Genomic DNA, 22,218 nt, shown 5'->3' on the forward strand with positions numbered 1-22,218 from the left:
TGAGGGCTAATGCAGAGATGTGATTGTTCACTCATAAAGACAGATGTAGGCCGACAACGTCACCTTGCAAGGTGTCTTCCTAATTTAAGACATGGATGGATGGATAGATAGAAAGAATGATCTGACAATTGATGGATGGATGGATAAGTTGTCAACATTTTAAATAAAAGACACTTACAAAAGACAACAGAAAGCCTATGGCACAGACTTCCCTTCCAAACTGAATATATGTGATCATATCATTGTGAGCAAGCCAAAAAAAAAAGGGCTAATCATCATTATAGATGAAATGTGTTTTATAATGATGACGAAGTGTTTGTCTGCTGCCCTATGGGAGAACGCAGCAGGAGGCCGTAAAAAGCACACTGCAGATTAATGCCTCCCTACTGCTGACAGATCCTCCATGGCCCGCTGAGCAGCTGCTTGTAGCTGCTTTAAAGCCTGAAGCTTAATGTTTCACCTCTAAGCCGGATTTAAACAATGCAAGGAGACCTCACCCCCTACAGGGGACTATAACTCATATCATCTCACTAATGGCGCTTACACTAGCTACGTGCCAGAGTAAAGTCTATGTACTGACAAATGTCTGTATTTAGTTTCTCTGAACTGGAGCACTGTTATGAACTAGTTGTTGGTTTAGAGTGGATAAAAATGACGTGAGGTCATTTTGTGGCCAGGTAACCAACTTCAAAAGATAAGTTAGTGTCGCCATATAATGTTGTGCAAATACCATAAAATGATCTGTATTATTTTGAGTCATGGTTCTTTGTTCGCTTCTGTTCTGATATTAATGACCCTTTACAAATCATTTCAGAGAAAGTGGTTGTTCCCAGCTCTGTGTGGGGTTCTGGGACACAACCACCCAATCAGCAGTGGAGAACTTTGTTGTCTTGGATTTTGACTGGTCTGTTAGGGTGGTCATGGTAATGTCCCGACTTGCAGTGCTTTGGATTGTCCTCACTGTGAGGCGGTGGCCAGCCTTTCCACTGAGCGGTATTGTTGATATTCTGCATTCCCATGGTAAGTTTTATCTTTATCAGATATGTTTTTCCAAACAGGATATTTGTCTCAGTCTAAAGTACTTATGACACTTCAAGAAGTTGTCGTCAATGAAATGTGTTGTTATCAGAACTGAACGATTTTATTACAATATCATCTTTTTTTATCTGTTGTTGTCTGCAATATCAGAATAGACATTTCTTTAGTTTCCATGCTAAATCATTTTTAATCTGGCACTGACAAATTTCAAATGGAGAAAATGAAAATATGAGCTTTATGAGGAGGGAAATGGGCAGGCAACATGCTTTATATTTCATGGTAGATTTAGTTTTTGATTAATATCTGAAAGCATGAGATTGATTTAAAACAATCCTGATGTATCAGTAGGCGAATTATCTCCACTGTGGCTGAAAATATATTTTCAGCGCACATGCATTGAATTTATGCAATGAAACACCTATTTATATGTTAATGGATTCTTGAAGACTAATGAAATTCTTGAAATCCTGTTGGTAAAGATAAAAGCTGAATCATTGCTCAAGAATATCTCTAATTAAACAGTTATTTATAGGAGGGAGAGGTTTGATAATTAGGTGTTTATTTGGCATTTATGAATATCTATGTGCTTTGTTCTAACAACTTGTTCTCTTTAAGGGTAAATAAGAATCAGGATGGGCTTTTCTGGCAAAGGCCTTCCCATGGATGGGAATGGAGACTGGTAATATTTTCCATGGTGTTAATGTGCAAATATTATTATCATATTTTTGTTGGAATACACTTTATACTTTTGGAATACTCATTATATACATGTATATGGCTGTAAATAACAAGAACAAGCAAACAAACTAAAAACATATCCTTTTATAGCATGTTTGAGGTTAATCTACAAGAGTAACTCATTACGTCCAGTGTAAATGTATCAATCTTATTTGTATCTCTTATTGTGCATTGATATATCTAAATCACTTGCTGTGTCAACAGGCCCTCCAACAAAACCAGGAAACACAGAAGCCAGTCTCCTTTTCGTGATGTTTCACCTGTACCATCACATTTCTCTGAGCCGGTCTCATTCCTGCAACATCGGGTAACGCTGCAGAATTATTAAGACCACTGACCAATTGTATCTGGTAGCCAATCTCCTACATTAGTGCCTTGTATCACTCCTCGCTCTTTTTTTGTCTGTTAATTTGGAATGTAGGAGCTAAGCGGGATTATATTCAGCTGCAAAATACACCCCTTAATACAACATGGTCCTAATTGCCCTGTTTATTTTGCAATAATGACTGGCTAATTGTACAGGATCACACATTATATGGCAGCTAGAACATCCCATGTATGTACGCACCAACCCTGCTTGTTTTACTTAGGATGTAACTGCCAACCTTCCCCGTCTCCCTGGTGTAAGGGGGCCACTCAGAGATGAAGAGGACGACGATGATGTTAGGAGTCATAAGAGCTTGCCAGCGGTGATGACTAAATTAAACCTCCGACCCAGAGACAAGAGGTCATACAGACATTCTGAGAGTCACATCATATCTGGTTTACCCCCTCTCATAAGCACCAGGTATTGAATACAGATCATCCCAGGGCTGCATTTAAATCTGCTTTTTTATGCCCTTCCCTCACTAACTTCCCTCCGTCTTGTTCACTCGGATGTACTTCATTGCTTAGATTGCAAGAGTGCCCACTATTGGCAGAACCCTTGTAATGGGTTAAAGAGGGTCAAGAGTCTGTCCAAATAAACTTTCCTCGTCCACTTGACGAAGTTAAAGCTTCAGTATTGTGGCAGGGATTCACCCGCGGGGGAAGTGCTTAGGAAAATTTGTGAGTGTATGTCTAAAAGTGGAGGTAAATGCAGCCCTGGTAGCCATAAGCTATATAAGTGGTTCCCTTTGTAAGAAACATGCTTTAAAGGCACAATATGTAATTTTCTCTGTTAGAGGTCGCTTATTCAAAACAAAGGTGCAGCTTGATGACGCCTTGATTTCACGGAATCATGGGAGTTATTGTCTTCACCTTTACAGCTGGTGGAAAAGAATCAGATGAGATTAAACAATAAGACTAACTGTGTTGAGCTATATAACAATGATTAGTTTTCTGTCGATGAATGCATCCAAACAGTTGCTCACCTGTCTAATATAACACATAATGTATTTAAGCGTCTTTGGTGTTTCCATGTTTTCTACGAAATAAAACCGGAAATCGATGGTAACGCTGGTATGATGTCATGGATAGGTGACGCATGGACACGCTCCGTGGCCTGGTTAAAATTGCTTATTTCTCTGAATTTAAACATATTTGGAATCATTTGGGATAATGTAAGAACACACAATTCAACACAATATATAACATTGTGATAGTGGTTTTTGGATATTTTAATCCCAAAATCTTACATATGGTGCCTTTAAAGGAATAATTCACACAATGATGAAAATGTTGTCATTTAATCACCCTCAAATCTGAACTATTCCTTTAATACAGACTTAATACACCACTAATAGTTCACCAGTGGCTTAATATGTTCAGTGCTGATATAAACATCTGATTTCCAGGTGCAGTTTAATTGTGAAAGGCACTGGATGCAAAACTGTCTCCAAACTCCCACCAATCACCAAATCCAGAAATAATTGGAAGGAAATGGACCCCCCGAGACCACCTTGTAGGTCTGGATGCAGGTATTGCCTCACATTTTTCTGTAAACAACCAGCCTTTGCGAGTACATTTCATGTACATTGTATTTTATTTCATTAGAAATTCATGCCACTTTTAACTTGTCAGCTCATAGATCAAATCAACCATCTATTGACTGGCCATCTAAAACCTTCATTCGATGCTCTTCGCTTTATTTTATTTAAATTCTTTCATACTTGTCAGTGTAGGCAGGAGACTCTTTTTTTGCATGGCTTGACTTCTTTCTGCATTTAGGGCGCTGTTAAATTCACAGAACAAAAATGAAAAGGCACAGTCGATATCTCGCCCGGCAGATATGTGCAGAGTCATTTTCAGCTTATTAATGATTTAAAGCCTGGTTAGTCTCGGCATCACGTGGGCAAGTATTTTTCTGCTTCCCTCATTTATTTGAGGCTGTGAGGTACGAGGGAGAGAGAGCGGAGATCAGCACTGAGAAATGAGAGGGCATGTAGATTTCTATTCACTTACTATCAGCCCCCACAGCTGGGGGAATAAACTGAAATTAAAGTGTCCCAATAAAGTGGAATTACACAGTGCAAACAACTACACAGTCAGTTCTGCTTGTAGCGCAGCGAGTATGTTTAAACGCCTCTCTCTGGTAAACACTTATGTGAATTAAGCGCAAAGAGTTTTAGATTTGTCTCTGCTTGCAAAGAGTTTCAGATATGTCTTCTCTTGCCAGGACCATCACTGATGAATACGATTAGTAACAGAAATGGTAACTGAATCTTAATGTGATTGAAAACCTGATAACCTTTCCAGTAGTGGAACTTTTTGCGGTGTACCCGTAGCCAACTAAGCAGACAAGGCTTTGGAATACACAGTATAGTGACAGTATATTGACATAGAATCAGACGCTTTAGCTAAATAAATAGCTATGCGATAAACAATTCTGATTGATTTCCCTCGCAGCTATAGGCTTTATCTAATTGCACCTGTTTCTTTCATTCTTATATTCAAAGGCAAACTCTGCTGCTGCTAAACCTTTCTCTGTATAATCAGTTAATCTCTAATCGTTTTTGGTGCATTGCTACAAGGTTGCTAAAGTATTCTGGGTAGTTGTGTTTGTTACTGGGCCTGGCCCATCAAGATATTCTGGTCACTGGATATAATTGGGTCCCTCCTTCAATGCAAGTTTCCCCCTGTGTTTTATTGTCCACCAGGCAAAAATCTTAAAGGGATAGTTCCCCCCAAAATTAAAATGATGTCATCATGTTTCTTTCTTCTGCTGAACACAAAGATATTTTGAAGATTATGGTTAACCAAACAGCTGATGGACCCCTTTGACTTCCATAGTAGGAAAACCATACTATGGAAGTCAATGGGGACCATCAGCTGTTTGCTTACTGACAAACTTCAAAATATCTTCTTTTGTGTTTAGCAGAAGAAAGAAATTCATACAGGTATGGAACAGCTTGAGGGTGATTAAATGATGACAGAATTTACATTTTTGGGTGAACTATCCCTTTAAGTCTGTTTTCTTTGAGAAGTAATAGCATAACTCAGTGGCAGCTCATTTTGAGGTATCGTTCTCATATACATTGAACACATGCAACATACTTTAAGCTGTGCAACAAAGTTTACAAACCACTAACCCTAGCCTAAGCATGCATCTGGTGCATCAAAGTGAGCATGCTTGTTAGTTTTATGCAAACAACTCTAGTTTTTAAAAGATTGTAGTATTTCGGCATCTAATTATTCTCATTCTCTTATGACAAAGGCCGGACAAAAAGGAATTTATTTCAGCTAAACCTGCTCATGCATTGATGCATCCAAAAATTGTACCTGTCGGGCAGACATCTCTGTCTTTCAAGGTGCACACTGTTCAAGGAAATGGGCCCTGCTTGCTTCCTGCCAAAGCCTCTGGAGTGTCCCCGAGATCTCGACTTACTTTCCAAAGTCCTGTAGTGCAGGCAGTGTACCCTATCAGTCCTGACACCATGCAACAGATGAGGCAGACTGACAGAGCGTGCCAGCCCCCGAGGTCTGTGCTGAAAAAAGCACCAAACGGAGGGGTGTTTGACTGCCCACTAGCGGCCCACCTGCTGGAGCCATTTTCTGAGTTCCAGGAGCATCTGTGCCGTCAGATCCTACACTCTCCACTGCCTTATCGTGCAGCTCTGCCACAGCTACGCATTCCTTGTCACCGGGACCAGGTAGATCTGTTCCCTGCACGTAGGGGGCCATACAGTTCCCTGATGGAACGCACCGTGGAGCTCTGCAACTACCAAGGACAGAAGCTTCCCAAAATCACCATGACCTGCCCGACACCTTCTCCAAAACACCTGTGCTGCACAGAGATGCGGTATGCGGCTTGAAAGACAAACCAAGATGGCTGCCGTGTAAAATGCTTAAAGGGAACTCAAAAGTTAATACTGCTCTGTGCACAAAGGATCACAGAAAGTTCACCAAGATCACAAATTCATTTTGTTCACTTTAAGAGACAATAAAGCCAAAACAGAGACATTTGTGCAATCTCTTGGCACTTTTCCTGATTGCTCAGTGATTATTGGACTTATGATCATAACCCTCTCCAGTGCAAAGCTCAAGTTATTGCTGTATCACAAATCATCTTTCATTTTTTTCCCTGGACGCCCTAAGGATCATTAAACCATGTCAGAACTGGACCCTGGGGGCTGCACTATTGCTCAGGAAGTGCCTCAGAGGAGCTATATAAAGTCATGCCGTATGTTTTCCTGGGTGTTAAGATCTCTGGAGGTATGAATCATAAGTCTGTCTTACTGAGGAGAAATGTAATCAGTTTTCCTCTCCCTACTTTTCAGGGCCTTTCTTTTCTTTTTAAAATCAATACAATGTTCTCACTTGAGCTGAATCTTCAGTGAGATATAGGGCCGGGGGCAATTTTTACATTTTCCTTCATAGCCTTCTACAGATGTATCTGCCATCTTTTTGTATAAGAATGTGTATGTGTACATGTGTATTTGCTAAAATGAACTGTACCATTTAAAAGACCTATGAGAAAGACTAGGCTGTAATATATAACTTAGAAGTCATTGCCCTCATTACAGCACCGATTGTAGCATTGGTTGGGACTAATTAACATCCTTAATTAACATCTTTCAGTACAGGTATCCGATTCTTATGGTAATCTGTCAGGAATATGTGTTTAAAGGGTTAATAAGTGTTTAATTCTGTCATTAATTACCCACCCTCATGTCGTTTTAAACCCGTAAGACCTTTGTTCATCTTCGTAACACAAATTAAGATATTTTTGATGAAATCCGAGAGGTTTCGGAACCATCAATAGACAGCAATTTAATTACCACTTTCAAGGCCCAGAAAGGTAGTAAAGATATCATTAAAACAGTCCATTTCGACACTTCATAAAATTACGGTTGAAACACAAGTCACCAGTGGTTCAACCTTAATTTTATGAAGTGTTGAGAATACTTTTTGTACACAAAAAAGCAAACCAAAATAACGACTTTATTCAACCATTTCTTCACTTCTGTGTCAGTCTCCTACGCTGTTGTAAATAGAGTGTTACGGCAGAACGCCGGCTTACCATTGGCCGACACTGTTCACGTGAGCACCACGACGTATGCAAGACTGACACAGACGAGAAGAAATGGTTGAATAAAGTCATTATTTTTGTTTGTTTTTTGCGCACAAAGTGTATTCTTGTCGCATCATAAAATTAAGGTTGAACCACTGGAGTCACATGGACGATTTTAACTATGTTTTTACTACCTTTCTGGACCTTGAAAGTGGTAATTAAATAGGTGTCTATGGAGGGGTCAGAGAACTCTCGGATTTCATTAAAAATATCTTAATTTGTGTTCCGATGATAAACAAAGGTCTTACGGGTTTGGAACGACATGAGGGCAAGTAATTAATGACAGAATTTTCATTTTTGGGTGAACTAACACGTTAAAGCAAAAGTGGTACATACATTATAGCACAAAGTTAAATTCTGTTAGTCAGGAAGTTCATACTCTAATGAAATAATGTTCATTGTTCAATTTTGATTTGATCTTTCAATGCAGTGTTATTATTGCCCCCAACCTCACTGCCATGAGGAAATATTGTAGTGACTATAAAAGAGAGAGAAAGAAATATTTATTTTTCATTTCTCATGCAGTGAATCGGTTTCCACTTTTTCTAAGGCATAAAGAGACATTTTGTGTGTTACAATTGCCCTCGGCCCAACCCTTTAATTATTTACGATATAAAGCTGCCATGTCATTTAAAAGTCAGTTCTAACCAGAACGCTATCATGATTCTAAAATGTACTTTTATCCAGACTGCTGAAGAGGAGAACATGCAAGTTATTGCTAGTGATTATCTTTCAGTGACAACTTCTAATTTTGGAGGATAAATTGTAATTGTGCGTTTCATGATTAAAGGGGAACTTCACTTGTTCACGTTATTGCTAAAATTAAAACAATGGTCCCATGACCGGCATCAGTTTTTGACCTAGCACTGTGCAAATCACAGTGTAGAAATGAGAAAATTTAAGTTAAAGTGTTTTTTTATATATATATTGTTGTCATTGTCCTTGTTGTTCATGCCAATGAAAATAATGATAATCTTGAAGTAATAGATAAATTAAATATAAATCACGTCATAGCATCTAAATAATTTTTATATAAAGTGGATATTTGCATATTTGCACTGCATACACAGTCAAAACTCATGTCAATAACATGTCAATAAAAAAAAGTTCAATAACTATATTTCCAACTAATCATTGCTGTTCAAAGTCATTTGAAGGACACTCAATTAAAACAGTAAGTAGCAGTATTTTGGTTAATCATTGATTTATCTGCTTTTGCAGCAGGCATGGCTCAAACATGAGTTACAAATTCCAATGAGGACTGGGCACCAGGGGTGGGATTATAGCGTTATCTACAAGTTACAGTTATGAATAATGAATGTAATTGCTGTTGAATGTAAAGTAGCAGTTTAGACCACTTTAGCATTTGGCATTTTCTTTAAGGAAGGTACCAAACAATTCAAGGTATACACACAATTCAAAAACTGCAAAACATGCCTGTGATCACCACTGCTGTTTCACCAATGAGGTCAGAGCAGAATTTTCACATTCTTCATTCATAGCACATGAAACAAAGTGTCTCGGAGGTTTCACGAGGAATGGGACTTTGATATTGAAGATGACAGAAGTGCTTCACATCTTTCCTTTACAGAGCTTAAGGCAGGGACATGCCTTAAGTGTAACAATCTCTTTTTCCAGCACTAAGCAAACATGTCACAACCTGGGTCTTCAGTAGTCCAGGCTTAGCTTCATTGCTGAGTCAATGTGTGTGTGTGTGTGTATGAGCATGTGGCCTGTTTCTCAGGGCCTGTTGCTCCTGCTGTGCTTGTGTATGGGTGTAACAGCTCCCTGGTTTCACGCTTCGATTATCTGGTCAGGCATTACCCATGGCTGCATTCCCCCCACGGCCTTGTCCCAGCACTGCCTGACCCTTTTCTCTCCAACTGACAGGCATTCCTCTCATTCCTACAGAGAATAACGTCAGGATGGGCCCCATGTTGAACGCACAGTCCGAACTGCCAAATGGCCATTACAAAAGTTGTTTATTGTAAATTGGCATAATAATAAATCTTTCTAAGGAAATCTATAAGCAAATACAGTAAGTCTACCCCTGTTTGAAAGTCTCACTAGGGGAAATATGTGTAACCAAATAAACCTGTTAGACAACATGTACTAGAATTAATTTACCACTAGAGGGCATAACAAGCCCTTTCCTGGCAAACCTCAAGGGTTATATTGTGATAAACAAAAAATGTAGTGCATGTCAGTGCCACAACTGAACTAGATTGATTTACACTATGAAAAGAGGGCTCTCTGTTGTGCCTGAGACAAATCCTTATTTTTCAGTCGAGGGGTTTATGTCTCACTTGTTACACATGTTATCTGGTCTCTGATTTTCATGTTACTGAACCTTCAAAGAAACTACTCAAGATTTTTTCTGAATTGTCTATATTGTAGGTTAGTTTCTAGGGTAATTGGTAACACATTACAATAAGGAATTTAATGCATTAGGTATCATGAATATTTGAACAATGAAACATTTTACAGCATTTCTTAGGTTGATTTATATACTATTGTTCATTTATGCAATTTGTATTAGTATATCTAGAAATAAGTGAAGTATTGTCCATTTTAGTTCATGATACCTAGGGTCAGATTTACTAACAGCTTGCGCCTGCACAAACCCTTTTTTGGCGTTAAAAAAACTACTGTCAGGATTTACTAAAGACACACAGTGATGAATTAGCGCTGAAAAGGTGTGGACAGGGTTATTTTTGCGGCTGACCTTATTGCATATGCATTTGAAGGAGTTTATTTACCACCAGCTGCATCTACAACCTTATTGTAAAGTACATTAAAGAATAACTTAAATACATTTAGTAGTTTTAACTAAGCTCTGCAATATTGATTAGTTCATTAAAGCCACAATATGTAATTTTTCGCAGCTAGAGGTCGCTTATTCAAAACAAAGGTGTAGCTTGATGACGCCTGGTTTTCGCAGAGCTTTTTTTATGCCGCAGATGTCCGCTTCTGCTTTTTCCGGTCATGCGTTCGCAGTGCTGTTTTATCATATTAGATACATTATTTGAGTATGTTGAAAGTTATGCTGTAATGCTTCTCTGTGTGTTCGTTCGGCGGCTACTCTGAGACACTTGTTGCTCACTGCAGTAAGCTAGATCAATATTAGGCATGGTAAAAAATGGTACTCGCTGTAAATCATGAAAACGAGATTTAAACAATAAGACTAACTGTGTTGAGATATAAAAATTATTTGTTTTCTGTCAATGAATGCATCCAAACAGTTGCTCACCTGTCTAATAAAACACATAATATATTAAAGCGTCTTTGGTGTTTCCATGGTTTCTGCAAAATATAACCGGAAAACAAGGGTAACATGGATATAATGTCATTGACAGGCGACATGGTCCGTGTTCTGGTTAAAATAGCTTATTTCTCTGGATTTAAACATTCTTGGAAACATTTGAGATAATGTAAGTACACAAGTCAACAAAATATATAACATTGTATAGTGTTATCCAAGAAATCTTACATATTGTGCCTTTAACATTAACTACCGTATTATCAATTACTTTGGGGAAGTTTAAGGATTCAACTTTAGGGAAAAGAAAATTCTGATAACACATTGGGGTCTTAATTTTTTTCCCTTAAAATTCTTTCATAAGCAATTGAATTAGCCAAATATCTTCTGATATTTGTAAGACATGTTCAACAGTCAGAAAAACTGCCTTTGCACCCTTAGATGAGCATTAAACAACCCTGGATAAGCCTTTATTTAGGACACAACCCAAGAGACGATTATCCATGCTTGTTACTTCTGACGCAAACGACAGCTTGCCTCAATAATTTGATAAGCTACCTGGAAGTTCACTTGAAACAAACAGAAAGGTCAAACAACAGTCCTCAGTTAACGTTAAAAGTTTATGATAAGGCTTATGAAGGAAGCACAAAGACGTTTGAGTTCTAAGAATTCTGTGGGAAGAAAAGAAAAAAAAAGAGATAACCTATTTCTTTCAGTCCTAAGAACACTTAAGAGGAAGTTAAACCTCAAAACAAATTGTCTGATGCGTATTTTGTAGCTTATCTTATAAAAAACCGACAGAAGTAACTCTAAATTTAGACTGCTAAACTTGCTACATTGCTTAGTAGTAGTTATTATTCTACACCGAATGTCAAAAATAATGATTGATGGTGACCCCGTGACCTTTGTCTTTGAAGTTTTTGACCTCTGACCCTGGGCCCCACCCCTAGGTGTCAACCTTTGACCTTGAGTTATGGGTTATGAATGGGTTATTGTTATGAAATGTGTTGTCCATTGTCTTTTGACAATCTGGAATTGATCAGCCCTCCGGCATGGGGAAATACCAACGTTGCCCTTTGTACGTCCAAATTGGATATGATTAATTTAGTGGTGAGGTCATGTTAAATTGAAGGTTAAGGGGTAGCGGATGTGCAGACAATGTGACGGCTTCCGCATTCCAACAGAGTGGTATATAAACAGAGGGTCCACACCAGTGCCACAAGTAAGTGATCGGGGGATGAACCTAAGTAAGTAAAAGAGACAAAAATATGTTTTAACATAGCATATCATAAGGGTGAAACTCAATATGATCTCTCTCTCTCTCTCTCTCTCTCTCTCTCTCTCTCTCACGCAGATGCAAATGTGTTTCAAACGATTGAGTGAATTATATTTTAAATTAAATTACTTATATATATATATATATATATATATATATATATATATATATATATATATATATATATATATATATATATATATATATATATATATATATATATATATATACGCTATGATTGTCCTCATACTAAATCACTGAAACACAGAAAATTACCTGAGCAGTCTGACTTTCTTTCTAACTTTTTCCAAATACATTATAATGTTAAAATGGTTCAAAGTCTAATCTTAAAAGGTTAAATTGGATGTAAACAAATCTTTAAAGTTTGAATAAATTTGTATATTTATCTCCCTATAAGACTGTTGAATAATCCAACACAGCTTAAACCATTACTATAAATATACCATTACTTTAACTGTTCTAGATATAATATATACCCATTAAGATTCAAACAAATAAATCGACATGTTTTTAAATGAACTTTGTATGTTTTTAAAAAGATTTCAAACTGTATGAAACATCACAGAGGCATCTCTCTCAGGACACGTGAGCCAGGGTGTCACACACACACACACACACACACACACACACACACACACACACACACACACACACACACACACACACACACACACACACACACACACACACACACACACACACACACACACACATACACATACACGCACACACACACAATTTCAAAACAGCTGAACTATAAAATATATTTTTAAACGAAATTATTATATATCATGTTGTATAATATTCCTCTTACTAAAATTACTGAAACTATAAAAAATATATTTTTCTTTCTTTTTTTTTCAGAGAGCAGGAAAACCGGCCCTTGCGCTATGTATATACACACACGACTATTAATTTTTTCCAGAGCAAATGATTAATAGTCAAAACATTTTTTCAAAGCCTAATCTTAAAAGTTTTTTTAATTTAGATTCAAATAAAAGCTTTAAAGTTTAAATAAAATCACATCTTATATTTATCTACCTATAAGACTGTTGCATAAAGCAATTTTGTTTAAACCTAAAGTGTATTGGTTATTAAATAGGGCCTGTTCCATTACTTTAGTCGTTCTAGATTTCATTTATAAATAAAATCAAACAAATAAATCTACATGTTTTAAAATAAACTATAATATTTAATTTGTTTTAAAATATGAAGGCATCTTCTGGGTGTTTGACGCAGCACAGATGCAACTCTCATGTCACCTCAAACAAGGACTCAACAATGCTCTTAGTTTCAGAAAATCACCCCCCACACACACACACAAACACTCAAACACCCCCCCCCCCCCACACACACACACACACACACACACACACACACACACACAAACACTCAAACACACACACACACACACACACACACACACACACACACACACACACACACACACACACACACACACACACACACAGTAAAGTTAACTTTTCTCTATTTTAAATTAAATAAATGTAAATTAAATACACAATGAATATTAACAAATATGTTACTAAAAATTATTTGAGCACTTTGTTATAGTTTTAGCTAAATATAATTATAAATATAAATAAATAAATATGAAAACAACTTACATTTTCAGAGTTGAAGTAGTAGTTCTTTATGAAATGATAGATAGCAAATATTTTAACATGTATAAAACAAAACAACCCCAGATCATCCCAGGAAGTCCACTATGAAATGAATGCTTTAGACCCACACAGAGACGGGAGGAGTTACCAGATGAACCTCTGAGCATCATGTCACAGCACATGTGAAGTTAGCCTGCTAACTCATTTCCACAGCCAATGTTGTTTGTATTTATTTTATTTCAAGGCCTAATCTTTAACGTTTCAATTAGATCTAGATATTTCTTTTTCCCCCCTTTTTTCATAAAAATCGTATCTTCATCTTCCCAGAAGACTGATAGCATCTGATGACCCATGGTAGGAATGATTTTGCTTAATTTCTATCTAAGTATAATTTTTACTAAACAGCATCTGTTCAAAAACTTTAGACTGTGCTTAGTCTTCTTAGATCTTATTTTACAAATATTCAAGCTTGATTAATAACCATTAATGTATGAATCCATGATATGAACCATGTTGACAGTGGCTGTTTTTAAAAATAAACAGAAATTGTTAAATTTCATTTGTTTTAAAAAAGATTGCAAATATGAAGGTGTTTGACGCCCCAAAAATGTTTCTATTTAGTCAAGAAAATCACCATACTGGTCCTCAACAAGCATTAATCATAGCTTCAGGCTATGGGGGTGATATGGCGATTTACAGACCAAATGTTCCTCTGCGGGCAATGACATAGCATAAGTAACGCTTGTCTTGAGTTAATTTTTAATTTTACTCGTCTTATGTCTAAGCATGATCTTACTTTAAACTTTAATAATAAATGGTCATATCTTATACTACTATAATATTTGACATTTTGTGGTGGCCGCAATCTAGGATTGCACGTATAAGTTGAATATGATTCTACTTTTCTTGTGTCTTCCAAACTGGCCTTTATCAGTGTGAAACATACCCTTTACTGATAATATACTATCGGTTATCTACTCAAAAATACGTAGGATTTTGAAAATGTAACCCTATGTTAATTGATGAGACAGTTTGTCTCTAGGCCAGCATGAACAGACTTTGGAGAGAGCTGCAAGCAGGGAGAATCCCCTTTGACCCCAATGAATGTGTAGGGTGTTAAAGACCCTACAAGGAAGTCATTCATGTCAATTGTTATTCACAAAACAGCATATTTCAACTGAGTGAATCTTTAACATTTAAAATTGGGGTTTTAAAATCTTTTAATTTTTAAGATGGTACATGTCTCATGGATCTATATGATTTTACTTTTCTTACTTCTACAAAGTTTCAATATAATAAATGCCTAGTAAATATAAAGTAAACATATGATAACACACAAGAATAATGTTGGCAATATGTTTGTTGCAATGCTACTCCAAACAGCTCCTCACACCACTGTAAGATACACTATGTATACATATGTAAGATATGTATCTGCAAAATCAAACACAATGGCATTCATTGGTACTTTTTGTTTTATAAAATGTAGCCTACTTATCTTATTTCTGCAACATATCATGCTAGTTTTATCAGCCAGATACATATGTTAATGCATTATGAAACAAGATAATAATGCGACCAAATATATTTGACACATTTTATTTGAAAATGCAACTAAACCAATTTTTTTTTTTTTTTTTTTTGACAAACTAGACACACATTGTTTTCCCTGAGGTGTTGGAATGGAGCTTTTTTTTCCAGGTATGTTAAAATCATGCAGTACAAGAATTCAGATGAAACTACTTACCAAACAAAGTATGTTTCAACATGTGTTAAGCATATTTGTACACTAGTATCACGCTTTCATGCCATTTTTAATATACTTTTTACTAATGCGTTATGCATCAGAATCCAGCTAGTTATCAGTTAAGTTTGTTTTAGCCTTTTTATTATTATTGACTTTTTATTTAGTTTTCCTTTATTACTTTTTGCTCAAATAAATATACTTATATTGAAGCTTATTGTAATAGCTTTTTCCCTTCAGATAAAATCCAAACATGTTCTTTGTAGGAATTATGTGTGCACAAAACTCAAGAGGCTTAGAGTAACAAAGAAGGCAATGACATTGTTTAAGAAAAAGTGTCAACTTTATTGTGATAGGCATTTTTTCCCCATTGCCTATTCTTAGTCGTATTATCAAGATTACTGTGTACATTTTATTTGTCAGTCTGTATATGTTTTTAGGTAAAGATTCCTATCTGGTTGTTGTCAGAGCAAGTTTGTGCAAATCATCACATGTATGATGAATAAGGACCTTTCATTTTAAGCATCTTTTTAAATGTATGACTATACTTTTTGGTTTTCTTATGACAAACCTACGTTTCAAGACACTTTTTGTTGGTTTTGTTGGACTTTTGTTTGTTTTTAGCAAATATTCTTCTTTGAGAGCCATCAACGTATAAGAATAAATTAAAATTAAGAAATTACGTGATAGTCTTTCTATTTGTGAGTGTTTGACTAAACTGATATTTCTTTTAGCGTCAGGTTCCATCCATCCATCTACAGTGTGGAATCAGATGAACCATCAACTTGAAAAGTAAGTCTTGCTGTTTTACAGCCGAAGCATATACGACTGTAGCATTCGTATGAGTTTGAGCTTGTTAAACAAAGTTCCACTCTCTTGTAAAGGTTATAGATACATTTCGAACATTAGTCTTATACGAGTATTATCTATGCACAAATCCCTATATGTAATTCAAGAGGGCAATTTACGAAAGTACCATTTTATAATCATTTCAGGAAAAACATTCACAAGCAATTGTGAAAGTTTGTCAATTTTGGATTTGTAAATTATGTTTTTTACTACTCCACTAGATAGTCATCAGATTTAGATGATTTTAAATGTGTGAAACTCTTCTTTTGACAAACCAGCATTTCAAATTATTTAACTAATCGTTTCTTTCAACACCCCACTTGACATTAAAGATTGTGACATGTTTTCAACTATTATCGACATCTGACCCTGACGTACTACACATCGGTTGTAATAAACATTTTACAATGTGTAAATGGATGTGCTTAAAATTTTGTCAGATTTGTTAGTGGGATTGTACCATATCAACATAACCTGTCCCTTGTTTTAGGTTATAGGTAAATTCAAGCATAATCTTTATAAAACAATTACGCAGGCACAATTTACTACAAATGTGTACTATGGATAAGAAAAGAGACATTTAGCTATAATGAAAACATAATACAGAAATCCTCTCTTCTGATCTATTGTAAAAGTTTGTAATGTTGATTTTTCCCCGCCAGTAGCATTTTGTTTCTTTGTACAGTTTTTAGATGAAGACTTCTCTTTGAGTACAGTCAAACAGAAATATGATGTTCTTTTAGGTCATCCTTCTGGTCTGTCTACGAAGCGATCACAAGACACATAATGCGTCAACATGAAAAGCGAGTCTTGATGTTTTTCTTACATTTACACTTATTGCGTTTAAAACACATCCAACTATTACACTTAGTTACAACATGTTACATTTGAGAATGACCTGGTAACACTTCATTTTATTTTTTACACGTCTCTAAACACGACTCCCATAAAAAAGTAAGCGATTTTAGTAGTTATTTTAAGTGAGAGGTTAGTTGATTCAGGCAGTTTTATTTTGTCCGTGCCAGTACTATGTCTTTTAGACATCTGCCTTATAGTTTTGATCCATGAAACAATGTGTCGTCATGTTTGTCTCAATAAATTGTTCTACTTTTAGGAAGACATGATGTAAATCGTTTTTTTTTTTTTTTTTTTTTTGTGTCCTTCATCAGCAAAATACCAAAATTGTCTAACATCACTTAATGTATTTATTTTTAAATATTTGTTCAACTTAAATATTAGTTTTAGTCATTTACAAAGGTGTCAGGGAGGATATCTTTTTTTTGTTTTAAATTAATTATTAAATTACTAAACCTGTAAGCGGTAAAAAATAACAGTAAATGAGAGACGTGATTAGGTCGTTGTCTGTTAATAAAACATTTCAGCGTCATTAGGACAAACGCAGTAACGGTATTCATAAATATGGTGAAATAGATGTAGCTAACCATGCAAAACTTTATGGGAATAGGTAAATAAAATAAGGCCTAACATAATATACACATAAAAAATCCTTGTTCTAACTCTTTCACACACCTCAAATACCTAAAATCACACAATATACTCATCGTGCACACATAAACCGCAAATTTTTTCATCGCGGTACTGACCAGGACAATTTTGTCCTTCTTTGATTTTGTTCACGTTTTTTTTCTGAAACACAGTGTCACCATGGTTTATTTTTTTTAAACATCACCATTCTTTTTTGTGTGTAATTTTAATGATGTGCATGTTTGTTTGCTTTCCTTTATCGTTTTCCCTTTCCACTTTGTCTGAACTTTGTGTCCTACATTTACCTCTCTGTAATGCTAGTGAGCGCTTGGTGTTCTCCACATCTCTTTGTTCGTATACAGCATTTGGTTGATTTAATAAAATGTTGCATTATACCAGCGTATTCACTTGAATCATTTACATTGTATATTAATCCAGTTCGTACTACCTTAAATATATGTTTGGGGGTATAGAATGTGGCGCAAGTTTCTTTAAAACATTTTATTTTTATTGAGCTCGGACACATCCATAAAATAAAATCAAAGTTAAGTGATTCAGCATTTTATTTCAACAGTGTATTGATGAATATGCATTCTCTTTAGTCACCTCAAAGCTATAGGCCATACCTACTGAATTTGGTATTTAAAGAAGTTAGGAAACGGTCTGCAACTCTAGCGTTACAATGGCTACTGAAACATCTGTGATGGGTGTAACACCAACAAGAACAACAAGTTCTTTTGAAACGGAAGAAAACCTTCTTTATGCATGATCCGTTTGACCAAGGTTCTTCATGAAGATGAAGATTTTGTGAAACAGGAATTTAGGTGATGTTTAGGCGGATGTGTTTTTGACAAGGCATCACACACAGTCAAACTTGTTTACGCTATGGAATTTTTTGAAGAAGAATTTACATCAGAGACACCTTGTGTGCTTTTCCCCGCAAAAGACTGGTCATTTTTCTACAATCGTGGTTGTTTCGATCTTAATGGGGATCCTAGTAGAACTTTTCACATCAATGAGGGATGGAACGATGCTAAATATGCGGTACAGGGTGACAAAGATCAGAATGTTACTAGGAACCAAAGCCTAATGATTGCGTACCAATATCAACCTGCAGGAACAAGGCGCTACATGACCGAAACCGCATCAAGTTGCGTAAATGCTATGAGGAGGCCGAAATGAACTAATGGCTTCAAAGCAACGGCGATGACTCTGATAATGAGTGGGATCGCGACTGGCCAATTCCAGAGGACGACCCTTTCGAATGCTGTACAAAGAGTCTTGTCCTCTTGTGGAGTGGCATGCCTATGTTACACACCGTCTGTTTAACAATAGACAAGATGTTTAAGCTGAGTTGATTTGAATTCATTTTAAGTCATGGTGATATGCCTCAATATGTATTGAAAAGATTAATGTGTTACAACAAAAACACTATTTGCCTAATATTGTTTGAACCCTTCTGTTTTCATCTTACTAGACATTATCCATGTTCCCTGCAGTGTGTTTAATTGATTTTGTTTAATAAGAACTGAATCTGAAAACTAGAATCTAATTGTTACTGCCATTTATTCTGATGATAGAATATTGTTTGTATAATTTAAAAAAAAACGGTCCCCAAACAATCCTCCCGATAAACTCGCAACCAACCGGGATTCCTGACCAAAGGGATCTAAAGCGACTCTCAATATCAGGCTTGACGACTGCATTGGTGCAAACGGTTGAGCTACAGCAATGTCAAAAGTTGAAGGAATACTGTCTAGTTGTTATACTGACCTCCAAAGTCAACATTCCTGTTCGTCTGAGCCTGACGCATACTGCTCTTCTTCGATTTCACACTTTGAGGAAACAGACCCAAAAACCCCAACTACAGAGCATTGACGCGCAAGGGACAAGTGTGCTACAAGGACTCACTCACCCATATTCCAGGAACTATTAAAATCTTTCAGCATCAAATAGGGGACAAAGTTTATACCGTGCACAAAGTTGAGTTCTGAAGAAGGCGTCTTCAATTCAGTGGATTTGTGAAATGGCGGCACAAAAGCTTTTGGACTGTAACCAAGACGCTGGAAACCTTGTAGCCTATGCAGCCGCAAGAACTTCATAGATTCTATGTTTAAAGACCTTTAAAGAGGCCAGATGGGCAGATTGATGCATAAGATTATCAATGCGGCACGCAAACCGGATAATGACTGCTCAGGGGACACCAAATGCGTAACAAATCTCAAAAATAAAATGGACGGCATAAGAGCCCTAACAAATGCATTGCCTGTTGTGACAAGCTTGTTTATTAGCAAATAACCTATCTGTGTAATCCTCAGAAAAGTTCTGGATGTGATGGCTGATTGTAGCGACGAGTTAGGAGTTACCGAAGTACTCTGTATGTGTACATATGTATCAGATCTATGTGTATTACTGGTGTCAAAAAATGCTGACGATATCACCATCAGCGAAATTGTTAAAACGCTGGTCATCTACATACTAGAGAAAAACATGATAGTCTGCAGAGATTTTCTTTTCTGGCTAGATCATCTGTAATGTCATTATTAATGTTTTACTTATGTAATTCAATTCTATAATTTTCTTCAATACTTCAATTAATGTTTGTATATTCATCAATACACTTTTGAAATAAAATGCTGAATCACTTAACTTTGATTTTATTTTATGGATGTGTCCGAGCTCAATAAAAATAAAATGTTTTAAAGAAACTTGCGCCACATTCTATACCCCCAAACATATATTTAAGGTAGTACGAACTGGATTAATATACAATGTAAATGATTCAAGTGAATACGCTGGTATAATGCAACATTTTATTAAATCAACCAAATGCTGTATACGAACAAAGAGATGTGGAGAACACCAAGCGCTCACTAGCATTACAGAGAGGTAAATGTAGGACACAAAGTTCAGACAAAGTGGAAAGGGAAAACGATAAAGGAAAGCAAACAAACATGCACATCATTAAAATTACACACAAAAAAGAATGGTGATGTTTAAAAAAAATAAACCATGGTGACACTGTGTTTCAGAAAAAAAACGTGAACAAAATCAAAGAAGGACAAAATTGTCCTGGTCAGTACCACGATGAAAAAATTTGCGGTTTATGTGTGCACGATGAGTATATTGTGTGATTTTAGGTATTTGAGGTGTGTGAAAGAGTTAGAACAAGGAGTTTTTATGTGTATATTATGTTAGGCCTTATTTTATTTACCTATTCCCATAAAGTTTTGCATGGTTAGCTACATCTATTTCACCATATTTATGAATACCGTTACTGCGTTTGTCCTAATGACGCTGAAATGTTTTATTAACAGACAACGACCTAATCACGTCTCTCATTTACTGTTATTTTTTTACCGCTTACAGGTTTAGTAATTTAATAATTAATTTAAAACAAAAAAAAGATATCCTCCCTGACACCTTTGTAAATGACTAAAACTAATATTTAAGTTGAACAAATATTTAAAAATAAATACATTAAGTGATGTTAGACAATTTTGGTATTTTGCTGATGAAGGACACAAAAAAAAAAAAAAAAAAAAACGAATTACATCATGTCTTCCTAAAAGTAGAACAATTTATTGAGACAAACATGACGACACATTGTTTCATGGATCAAAACTATAAGGCAGATGTCTAAAAGACATAGTACTGGCACGGACAAAATAAAACTGCCTGAATCAACTAACCTCTCACTTAAAATAACTACTAAAATCGCTTACTTTTTTATGGGAGTCGTGTTTAGAGACGTGTAAAAAATAAAATGAAGTGTTACCAGGTCATTCTCAAATGTAACATGTTGTAACTAAGTGTAATAGTTGGATGTGTTTTAAACGCAATAAGTGTAAATGTAAGAAAAACATCAAGACTCGCTTTTCATGTTGACGCATTATGTGTCTTGTGATCGCTTCGTAGACAGACCAGAAGGATGACCTAAAAGAACATCATATTTCTGTTTGACTGTACTCAAAGAGAAGTCTTCATCTAAAAACTGTACAAAGAAACAAAATGCTACTGGCGGGGAAAAATCAACATTACAAACTTTTACAATAGATCAGAAGAGAGGATTTCTGTATTATGTTTTCATTATAGCTAAATGTCTCTTTTCTTATCCATAGTACACATTTGTAGTAAATTGTGCCTGCGTAATTGTTTTATAAAGATTATGCTTGAATTTACCTATAACCTAAAACAAGGGACAGGTTATGTTGATATGGTACAATCCCACTAACAAATCTGACAAAATTTTAAGCACATCCATTTACACATTGTAAAATGTTTATTACAACCGATGTGTAGTACGTCAGGGTCAGATGTCGATAATAGTTGAAAACATGTCACAATCTTTAATGTCAAGTGGGGTGTTGAAAGAAACGATTAGTTAAATAATTTGAAATGCTGGTTTGTCAAAAGAAGAGTTTCACACATTTAAAATCATCTAAATCTGATGACTATCTAGTGGAGTAGTAAAAAACATAATTTACAAATCCAAAATTGACAAACTTTCACAATTGCTTGTGAATGTTTTTCCTGAAATGATTATAAAATGGTACTTTCGTAAATTGCCCTCTTGAATTACATATAGGGATTTGTGCATAGATAATACTCGTATAAGACTAATGTTCGAAATGTATCTATAACCTTTACAAGAGAGTGGAACTTTGTTTAACAAGCTCAAACTCATACGAA

General features: G+C 35.8%; 1 protein-coding gene across 1 annotated transcript; it reads left to right on the forward strand.

Annotated features, from left to right (window-relative positions):
* Positions 1-1,670: 1,670 nt before the first annotated feature.
* Positions 1,671-6,008, forward strand: LOC307126694 (uncharacterized protein; the record flags this gene model as incomplete). The annotated part of the gene is made up of 5 exons (XM_079817338.1): positions 1,671-1,717; positions 1,981-2,083; positions 2,367-2,563; positions 3,552-3,674; positions 5,411-6,008. 5 exons carry the CDS (start codon positions 1,671-1,673, stop codon positions 6,006-6,008), a joined length of 1,068 nt encoding a protein of 355 aa, XP_079673464.1.
* Positions 6,009-22,218: the final 16,210 nt, after the last annotated feature.

The sequence above is a fragment of the Gobio gobio genome (assembly GCF_949357685.1).
Source record: "Gobio gobio genome assembly, chromosome: 5".
Lineage (NCBI taxonomy): Eukaryota > Metazoa > Chordata > Actinopteri > Cypriniformes > Gobionidae > Gobio > Gobio gobio.